The sequence below is a fragment of the Euprymna scolopes genome, chromosome 41, assembly GCF_053919585.1.
Source record: "Euprymna scolopes isolate OS-2025 chromosome 41, ASM5391958v1, whole genome shotgun sequence".
Lineage (NCBI taxonomy): Eukaryota > Metazoa > Mollusca > Cephalopoda > Sepiida > Sepiolidae > Euprymna > Euprymna scolopes.
The window spans coordinates 69,754,542-69,765,537 of NC_136522.1; the positions used below are offsets into that span (position 1 = coordinate 69,754,542).

Genomic DNA, 10,996 nt, shown 5'->3' on the forward strand with positions numbered 1-10,996 from the left:
TGATAATTATTAAACAAAACAAAAGGAGGTAATTAGGATGTTTCATGAAAAAGATCTGATTTACATCATTTATTTGTTTTTCAATATGTCTTCTCATAATCAGTTATCATACCTATTTTAAAAAAATAATTGATTCAATTTCTTTAAAAACTCTGAAAAAAAAATAAAACTTCTGGCAACAGGCTTCCAAATGTGCTTCTTAGTATAAAATTCTATAAATCATTGACCAATGGCTTAATATGTGTAACTGTATTCTATATTTCTAGGTAAAACCTCCTCTTCAAATCGTATTTTGTCTTTATTATAGATATTTGCAAAGCATAAAAAAAAATGACACAAATCAAAGATTGTTGGAAATCAGAAATTTATTTATCTCATAATATATTTCCTCCTCAAGCGTCGGTCAAAATGCTATTGAATGTATTTACAAATGTAGTTGACTTCATTTTCTTCAGAAATCTTTGAACATGAAAAATTTGTGCAAAGACCTCCAGTTTTTAGCTTTTCCATGTCAAATACGACATCATGAAATGAGTTCAATAAACCCTACAGGACACGAACTCAGCATATCGGATTTCATATTTGGTTTAAATTTAAAAATAAAATGATAAACTGTGGTTGAATCAATTGCTTAGTGATGTTTTCACATGAAGGGTTCCCAGCCACGATAAGTACGACCCAAAATACCAGGATCAGTTGCTTGGTCAATAAGAGCGGTCACCTGTTGGTCACAGGTAAGATTTTTCTGTGGTAGTCGGGCACGAATGTTGGACTGCTTGTCTCCAAGTACAACACGTTCCATACTGGGGTAGGCATCCTTGCTGGAGTGTCCAAGTTTGAGTTCATCCCTTAAAGATAAAAGAATAAACAAATAATAAACACCAATACATTGCATGGTACTTGTGGATCCTTCAAACCAGACATAACTCAGTATTCGTTAAGCTTTCCCTGGAACACGATATCAACGACTCGGGTTTAGCTACTTTCTGACGTAACATAGCGATTCAACTTGACGCACATTACACGCCCGAGCAGCAGACGAGAATTTGGATACCAATTGGAAGAGGAAAAACAAAAAACAAAAAAAAAAAAACACCAATTCTTACATGTAAGTCAGCCCAATAGTTCCAGACACCGGATGCTATAGTTGATTTTTTGTCAACAACAGAAACTAATGGCAAAAATCAACAAAATGTGCAACCTGCGGTCACGAGTGCATCCTAACAAAAAGAGAGAGGATTATTGACCGCTACGGCCGGAGATGTGGGAATGTTAAATGTTAACTGTGGGCAGCAATCTGAAGCAAGTAAATGTAAGCATATGGAAAATTTCCCTCCTTTCTTTTCCTATCGAATTAACATTATTATTTTGTACTTTAAATCATTGTCAAATAAAATCATTACTTCATCTTCTGGTTTTCATGTTGAGGAATTGTACAGTAAATTATAATCATGTGCGAACATAAAGCGTTCTTCATGAGTCATACTCTTGTTCCTCATTTTTATTTTTTGGTTTAGATATTTAGGTATATTTTATTGAGATAAATTATTGATTAGATATCAGACATAAGTAATTTAAATATGTAAAAAATTAAATATTGACAACAACCATTATGGCAATCAGTTTCTGCTGGAAGTATTTTGATGTTGAACCTAAGAATAAGAATATATTTGTCTGCAAGTTATGTCAAGTCATTATATCAAGGAATGGCAAACCAACAAAAACTTTTTCCATCTTAGAAATATTCATCCAGAAGAAGCAAAAGTTGCAGATAAAAAAATAAAACACAACGAATGTTCAGGAACAGACACTCCAGGAACAACTGGAACCAACTACGAGCCTCCAGCGAAACACCAAACTACTATAGAATCAATATTGGCCAAGAAGAAAACTTGGGATATTAATGACCAGAAGTCCCAAGAGACCCATTATCTGATAGGAGAAATGATTGCTGTTGATATTCAACCATATTCTGTAATATCTAACATTGGATTTGATAGGCTTATTGCAAAACTTTGTCCAAATTACAGTATTCCATCCAAAAATACTTCATTGAAAAATAAATTTTAGATATATTTATAAAAGTAAAACAAAAAATTCAATTGTCTTTTGATGAAATTAGCAATATTGCTTTAACTACAGACATTTGGACAGTTACTACAAATAATGCTCCCTTTTTAAGTTTGACAGGGAGGATATTAAATACTGTAATTAGTTTACTTTCATCACAGTTTCTGGATATAGACTGTGATCCATGTATATGACTGTTAGAGTGGGAGGTATCTTGGCATATAAAAATAATTAGATATTGATGAGTTAACTTTGTTTCTTATAGTACTAGGATCTTTGAGATTTTACGTGGAGGGCTATACATCGGCAAGGTTAGAGCTAAATCCTCATTTATTTGTGATATCCTTAACATGTAAGGCCTTTAGTGTACCTTCAATATCTGTTTCCAAGTTGGTATTTATGGCTTAACCAGCCAATCATAATCTTGTAAGGAGGAAGAAACCATGTTGTTTACCAATAACGTGGTACTAGCTTGAACCAATTTGCTTGTGTTCAAGTGTAGAGAGGTCAAAGGGTTACCGGTGACATATAAAATTCATTAACTCGGGTCGATGAACACACTACAGCGAGAGATTGACAAGAGGTTATGAAGCAGGTCAGTGCATGTTGATTGCAAGTTGTGTTGACAGGATTTGCCATCCCACACCACAGGGGGGGAAAAAAAAAAAAAAACGAAAAAAAAAAACAAAGCGAAAAAAAAAAAAATGATATAAATAACCTCATTTCAATATTAAATGTTTAAAAATCGAGAAAAAACATATATCTGATAACTGGGATTGAACCTGAAATCTTTAGATAACAACCCTGTACCTGCACCCATCGCGCTAAAGACGCGTGGATGAAAGTAGGTCGGTTTTTATAACATTTAAAACGAATTCAATGTACAACGTCTTTTGCGCATAATGACGCATGTGTAAAGCCATCTTGTCATGAAGATACCATTTTTTTCCCCCTCCCTGTAAAAAAGAGAGCCGTTAAGGATGAAGGAACGAATGTTTTGGGCCAATTTTTCGATATTTGTTGTCTAAGATGTCGAGCATCAAAATGATACAAAACTCGTGAAAATCCGTGGTCTCTGTCGAAAGTTTTTGCAAAACACACACATTTTCGCTTTTATATATATAGATGATGCACCTTCTCCAAGTGATGTTACTTCAAATAGCAACACACTGGATACTCCACCAGACTAGATGTATTCTTATCCTGGAACCCAATAAAACCATAGACCACAATAAAGATATTCTATAACATATTTAAGTAGTCAATTGAGGAGAAGAAAATTATGTTTTCAACTTCTTTATTGACTCAGGGTTTGAAAGGTAAAGATAAAGATATATAGAAAACAACTTTTATATGAAATTTATAAACTATTAAACTAGCTGGCTGCCCGACGTTGCCCGGTCGTACAATATGCTTAAACATAATATTTTTAATTTATGCAGATTGCGTATGTATTATTACAGAATCAATCTTCTATTGATTGCTATATATTATGAGAAATGACTGCCTAGTGGACTAATTCGTAAAAAAAAAAAAAAAAATGATAATAATAATAATAATAATAATAATTCGTAAAAAAAAAAAAAAATAATAATAATAATAATAATAATAATAATAATAATGATAATAATGATAATACAAATAATAAAAATAATAATAATAATAATAATAATAATAATTCGTAAAAAAAAAATAATAATAATAATAATAATAATAATAATAATGATAATAATGATAATACAAATAATAAAAATAATAATAATAATAATTCGTAAAAAAAAAATAATAATAATAATAATAATAATAATAATAATAATGATAATAATGATAATACAAATAATAAAAATAATAATAATAATAATTCGTAAAAAAAAAATAATAATAATAATAATAACGATAATGTTGTTAATCAAATTCTGTCTACGTTTGTTTACAATATCATGTCAGCAGATATTTGGACTTGTTGATGAATGCCCTGGAAAAGTCACTTCTGATTAATGCTTAGTTTTCAAATATGCAAACGAAGAATTGATTTGCAGCAATTTTAAATGGTGCCTCTTCTTTTATGATAAAAAAATTAAAATAAAATGCTGAGATATACCCAGGCTTGAACAGGGAATTATTCAATCTGTAGTCAAATGCTCTACCACTAAGCTACAGCTCCAGTTTTAAGAAGAAATGATTTACTAAGATTTTATTATTTCCCTTGGCCAGTGTAACAAAGTATTCCCCTGTAAAAATTCTTTTTTTTTTTTAATCTATAAGAGGGAAAATACTATTTTTAAGATCGGATTTTTTTCGATTTTCGCTACTTATCAGATGAACTTCTGTACAAAACATATCTAAGAACACTGCCAGACATATAAATTAATTTTTGTGTGAAATTTACAAAAGATAGGCTCAGCCGTTTCGAAACCTATGAGGAAGGAACTCACACACACACAAAGTGACTTTTATATAAGAGTGTAAATGTAGATATGTAATGATTTTATACCTGCAGACACTTTTGCAATCGTCAGTGCAGGAAATGACAATTATTACTGGTCGGAAGATTCAAACCCAGCTACAAAGTCACCTTTTAACTTCATTTGCTAGGATGTTACTTCCAGGCCAGCATCAATTGCCAAGAGAACTAAGGTAAATTAAACACCTATAAATACCAAATGCTGACACAATAGTAAAGAAGTCAAGAGTGTTCTAATGAGCGGAAGTCATGATCACTGCATAGCGCGAGTTGATTACCTTTTTATTTTTTTATTTCCCAGACAGGGCTCAACTTTAATAATCTTAAAGCGGCTTATAATTATAAATATTAATATATATACCCTATATTTTGGCAGATAAGACGAGGTACAAAATTAGAGCAAATTTTAATAAATGTATCATATATCGGTTGTATAGAGGCTCCTTCAGTTTTTGACAGACTATGAATAACCACCGTAGGAGTATCTGCACATGAAATTTTTGTAGCAGGAGGTGCGCAATCTCCAACTACACCTCTCCTGAGTCGACATTGTTAAATACCAGTGGCAAGTGAAGTGTTTGTACAGGACGACTGGAAACAAATGCAGAGATAAGCGGAGAGCACATACAGCACGTAGAATTCCCAAATAGTCACCCATCTGGTACTAACCAGGCTCAACATTGCTTAACTTTGGTGATTTGACAAGAACCAGTGTGTCAACGCGATTGTGTCGTTAACAGTTGTATGCTAAATCATGAAACCATGTTTGTTTAGCCTAGGCTAGCAATTGCAATACCGGTATCTTATGAAATATTGTTTTTAAAGATGATTTTTTTACTTTAAGGGTCATCTTATATGCCGAAATATACAGTATACATATATTAATATATATAGTCATCCACAGATTGTACAAAACATATCTAAGAACACTGCTGGCCATATAAATTAGCTTTGTTTGAAATTTGCAAAAGATAGGCTCAGCTGTTTTGGAACCTATGAGGAAGAAACTGATTTCCTTCAATAACTACAAGAAACCTTCTCTGCCACCAATAGCAATGGCCAGTGACTCCCTGTCTGAGAGTACATCTTTCAAACTGCTTGGCCTAACGTTCACAGGAAACATGAGCTGGAGCAATTATATTGAAAACATTGCCAGGGCCGCTGCGAAAAAGGTAGGCTCTCTCTACCGTGCTAGAAAACTACTGACACCTGAAAGTATCCTGTACCTCTATAAGGCCACCATTCGCCCATGTATGGAGTATTGTTGTCACATCTGGGCTGGTGCATCTGCTACTAGTCTCTCGCTCCTAGACAAGGTTCAAAAAAGAGTCGCAGATCTGATAGACCCTGAACTGGCATCTAAACTTCAGCCTCTGTCCCATCGACGAAACGTTGCATCCCTCTGCTTGTTCTACAAGTATTTTAATGGTGAATGCTCTGACGAACTGTAGACACTTGTGCCCTCACGACGCAGACACCCTCGACAAACCCGACAGGCAGCTAAATCCAACCCCCACACAGTAGAGATCCCTAGATGTAAAAGATCTTTCTACTCCAGTAGTTTCTTCTTCCCTAACTGTACTGACATGCAGAAGTTCAAGTGCAATGTGAACCGACATCTTGCTGCCCAAATCCCTACATAGTGCCCCAGTAGTTGCTGACCCTGATAGTAGCGCCCTACACCAAAGTGACAATGTGCCTTGTTTGGGGTGAAATTGTAATAAAAAAAAAAAAAGAAACTCACACACACACACACACACACACACACACACACACACACACACACACACACACACACACACACAAAGTGACTTTCAGATAATAGTAGAAATAGAAATGTTGGAAGAATTCTTAGCAATACACAAAGACACGATCGTTATCCTTATCATTCTAGCTTCACCGAATTTATCCAGTGTGCAGTAGATATACGTTCGGAAACGCTGTTAAGAATGAGACAGCTGGATTCTTTACTTCTCATTGGCATTTTTAAGACGGTGAAGTATCGCTAGATTGATTAACGATTTAAACATTTTAGGGAGACTTATGGGACGATCATTTTTTCAGGTCAGTTTTTTCGCCAGAGTACGTAGACAAGTTTATATACATACCTAGTAATATAACAGGGATTATCACCAAGGAATTTTCGTTTAACAAAATTAATTTTTTCGGTTGGGTACCAAGTACTTGCTTCTTCATCTGTTAAGAAAAAGTTAATGATAAAATAAATAATTAAAAAAATAATTTAAAATCAATAATTTAAAACATAATTAAAAAATAATAATTAAAATAAATAATTAAGATAAATAAAATAAATAATTAAAAAAATAATTAACATAAATAATTTAAACAAATAATTGAAATAATCAAAATCAATAATTTAAAAAATAATTTTAAAAATAAATAATTAAAATAAATAATTAAGATAAATAAAATAATTATAATGAAATTATATGAAATTAAATTAAAATAAAAAAATTTTTTAAATTGAAATAAATAAAATTATTAAAATAAAATAATAAAAATAATTAAACTAAAAAAAAAGAAGATAATTGAAATAAATAATTAAAATAAACAATAGCTGACAGAACATGAGCAAAGTACCCCCTCAATTAAATATTTGAAATTTTGGATTAGATTCCAAAGTTCAACAAAATTCTCCAGAAAAGGTCAAAGGTTATATCAGTTGAAACGTTGTGAGAATAACTTCCAAGATGAGAACAGTTGATTGAGATTGTCGGACTGACTTCCTCATCTTGGTTGTTATTGTCACAACGTTTCGGCCGTTTTGCCCTCCGGCCTTCGTCAGGTGTTTTGTATCGAACTGGGGAACCGTTTGTTAGGAGTCTCGAACCCAACCCTTTATTATTATTACGGGGGTACCGTGTTCGGACTCCAGCTAGGCTTTGGGACATAGTTGCTGATTCTCTGTTTTGAATGTTAGTTTTTCACTGCCTTCGTCCAGGATTGAACTCAGCACCTCAATCAATGAAAACACCTCATATCAAAAATACAGACAATTACTATGAGAACAGTTGTCCGAACAATCCAAATTATCAATAAAAAAAATTCCAAAATAAAAAAAAATTATTTACCTGAACTTTGGCTACATTGTCTTCTGGCAAATTTCTAGAAAATAAAAAAATAAAAACAAAATGATTATAAAATAAAGCTCAATTGTTACAGAGCCAAAGAATCATGCAATAAACAATCTGAATATAAATAAAGATTTCATGATGATAAAGCTTCCTGTTGTATAGTGTACCCCCTTACTCTTGTTTCTGTTGATGTCCCTAACTTTGGCTGCTACTAGGTTCCGGGTGGTCACTTGGTAACTGTTTGCAAAATGGTTGCTGCTTTGATGACACCCACAGAGATTGAAGAGTCCCGTATCACTGAGGAGTAGAGGTCATTTTTAAGCAAAAAAAAAACAAATAACAATTCGACAGTTATTTTTCTTGAAAAAAAAAAAAACCATAATTCTTTGAACTAGCAGGACCTGTGGAAATTCCACAGCAAACTCTTTCATCTATAACATATTGATGTTGGCATTCTGTAGATGTTCAGCGTAAATGAAAAGAAAGACTTCATTCGCCGGGCTTCTCGGGGGGGGGGAATGTTACTATATCTTAGAACTCTTTATAGATCCCCTAGATGATAATATCTACGATTTGTGAACGCGCATAGTATCTAGATTTATTTATGTCAACGTTTATTAAATTCTTGCTATTTCGGCTTCTCACGTGTTCGTTCAGCTTTTTCATGAAAAAAGCAAAACTGATCCGAAGCGAAGGTGCGATTCCCGGCCTTCGTGCTGGGAACGTCCAGAAAGCAATGGGCATTTGATCAATGTGGGAGGAAACTCCTTATATCAGACAATTGCTATTCATCTGGACACTCTCCTCCTTATGGGGAGCTGATTTCCCCCCAACATTTTGGCAAAACAAAAAGTTGGGAAACAAAACCAAGATAACAACCCCGCAGTAAAAGTTCACTGCGGGACTTCTATGGCATGATCATTAAAATCGCACACCTGTCAATTTAACTTTTTAATCGTTAAAATTTGAACTCTGTTTAGTTACTCTCCCTTCATGGGCGAGCAGTAAGTTGTCAGATTTTTTTTCACACTTTCTTTTCAATCTTCGTCTCAACATTCCGGGTTCGATCCTACCTACTTACCAAAACTTTGTTTTTTTTGTAACCATTCCCCAACATACACACCTACAAACACCCGGACAACGCCGGGCACCCCAGCTAGTATATATATATATATATATATAAAGGGCAAAATGTGTGTGTTTTTGTATGTCTCGATAAAACTTTCAACAGAGGCGACGGATCCTCACAAGATTAGTATCGTTTTCAAGCTCGACTCTTCGGATGACAAATATCGAAAAATTAGCTAAAAACATTAATGCCTTAACCCTAAACTGGGCAGTTTTGTACAAGGAGGGGTCGATTTTTTTTTGCCAACATTTTAGCAAATCATTGTCACCGTTGGATTAACTTCGCTCAATTTCAATGCTCTTGACTTATGGCCGCACGATGGAGACATCGGCAAAGACGTCAGTTTTTTTTTTTTTCTCCTTCACGTTATGGGTTCGAGCCTGCCTGCCTGCCTACCTACTACCACTTTTTTTTTTTCATCCAAACTGCCTACTTTTATTTTCTATATTTAACTTCTTGAAAGTAAAAAAAAATTGAGCTGAGATTGAAACCAAAACCTAAAGACAGTGAATCAAGTACGATAGCCATTAGGCCAGCTTGAAACGATTTTTAAAAAGTGTTTTCAAACCTACTTATTCATAACATAAGAAATCTGTCATGTGCATTCGTGAAACAGCTGACAGAAGAATTCGATGACCCCCAATTTTTCAATTTTGACTCCTTAGCAGCCCTTTTTTTTTTAGAGTAGAATACACTATATACCAGATTTCAAGTCGGTAGATGAAAAAATTCACTGAGTATATAGGTTGAGAAATGTCCTCACCCAGACAAACATTTTCACTTTTATAGATATATAGATTATTATTACTATCTACAGACACATGTTTCAACTTACACTTACAGTTTCAGTGGGGGAAGATGTGGCTGGTTACCTTTAATGCATCCAAAACCAAACTCCTATCCTTACATCATCAACGCTCTGACCCCAGCTGGCATCAATTGTGATGGATGGCTCTCATCTGGGTGAGGCCCCGTGTTTTGACAAGCTTCTGGGTTTGACCTTTACTCCTGATCTGAAATGGAACACGTACATCAAGTCTGTTGCCAAGGTCGCTGGAAAGATGGTGGGATCCTTCTACCGCTCCAGAAGATATCTCACTACTGATGCAATTCTCTATCTATATAAAAGCCAAGTACATCCAAGGATGGAATACTGTTGCCATATCTGGACAGGAGCTGCTAAAAACAGCCTATCCTGCCTTGACAGAGTACAAAATAGACTTTGTGGCTTAGTGGGGGATGCCCTTTTCTCTTCCCTGCAACCTCTCTCCCACAGAAGAGACATTGCGAGCCTATCCTTGTTTTATCGTTATTTCCATGGCAGATGCTCGTCTGAACTCCAATCTCTGGTCCCCCCTCGCCAATCTTTCACGAAAAACACCCGTCTAGCTGAATCCACTGTGAAAAATTTCCCCCACTCTATATCTGTGCCTAAATCAAACATGAACAAAGCTTCTTTCTTAGAACTGCACGCCTGTGGAACTCTGTTCCGTCTGCCTGCTTCCCTCCGGACTACAACTTGGATGTCTTCAAGTCCAATGTTAACAAATTCCTAATGAACTGCCCCCTTAAGTAAACACTTCATCAAAGCTCCACACTAAGGTAATGTACTTGCAATAACCCTTATCCCTGAGTGGCTTCCGGGCCTTGATAAGTGGTGATCACTGTGTAAAAAAAACAAAAAAAAAAAACACAATCTTATATGAGAGAAATGTCTCATTTATTTATTTTATGGTATTTTTTTTAACAAAAAGCATTACCTAAATGCTAATTAGGAATGATTGTTCTCACACACACACATTCTCACATTTATAGATACTTAAATAAGGACTGCAAAAAAAAGTGAAAACTGTTGTATAATCATTTGCTTTGAAGACACGCAAAGAAAGAAAACCGACTTACAATCCAGTCAACAGAAGGTTCCTTAATAAAGATATCCATCATGAGGAGGAGGATGTCTTTATCAGATCGTAAGGCGTTTAGGACACAAATCATGGTCCCTTCCAAGATCCCTTTGGTCTGGTGCGGCAGGAAAACATTCAAAATTTGTTTGGTCAAACGGAAAGGCATCAACTCAGGAATTGGTAGAATCTTGCAATTAGAAACGAAAAGAAGTTACAAGAAAATTAAAAAAACAAAAAAAAAACATTAAAGATGGTGTCTAATGACAAAAAAAAAAGAACAATGTTTTTTTTTTTTAATTATATTCATGAATTTACTAACAATATCAATGTTATT

At 34.3% G+C, this 10,996-nt stretch overlaps 1 protein-coding gene across 3 annotated transcripts in view; it reads right to left on the minus strand.

Moving 5' to 3' along the window:
* Window positions 1-347: 347 nt before the first annotated feature.
* LOC145266607 (DNA-dependent protein kinase catalytic subunit-like) overlaps window positions 348-10,996 on the minus strand; it is a 396,502-nt gene continuing 385,853 nt past the window's right edge. For all 3 annotated transcript variants that reach the window (XM_080122502.1, XM_080122501.1, XM_080122503.1), the window contains 4 exons: window positions 10,661-10,849; window positions 7,627-7,660; window positions 6,643-6,730; window positions 348-848 (listed from right to left, as the gene is read on the minus strand). In XM_080122502.1, coding sequence (XP_079978628.1) covers window positions 644-848; window positions 6,643-6,730; window positions 7,627-7,660; window positions 10,661-10,849 — 516 coding nt within the window. In that variant the 3' untranslated portion in view covers window positions 348-643. The remainder of the gene's footprint in view (window positions 849-6,642; window positions 6,731-7,626; window positions 7,661-10,660; window positions 10,850-10,996) is intronic.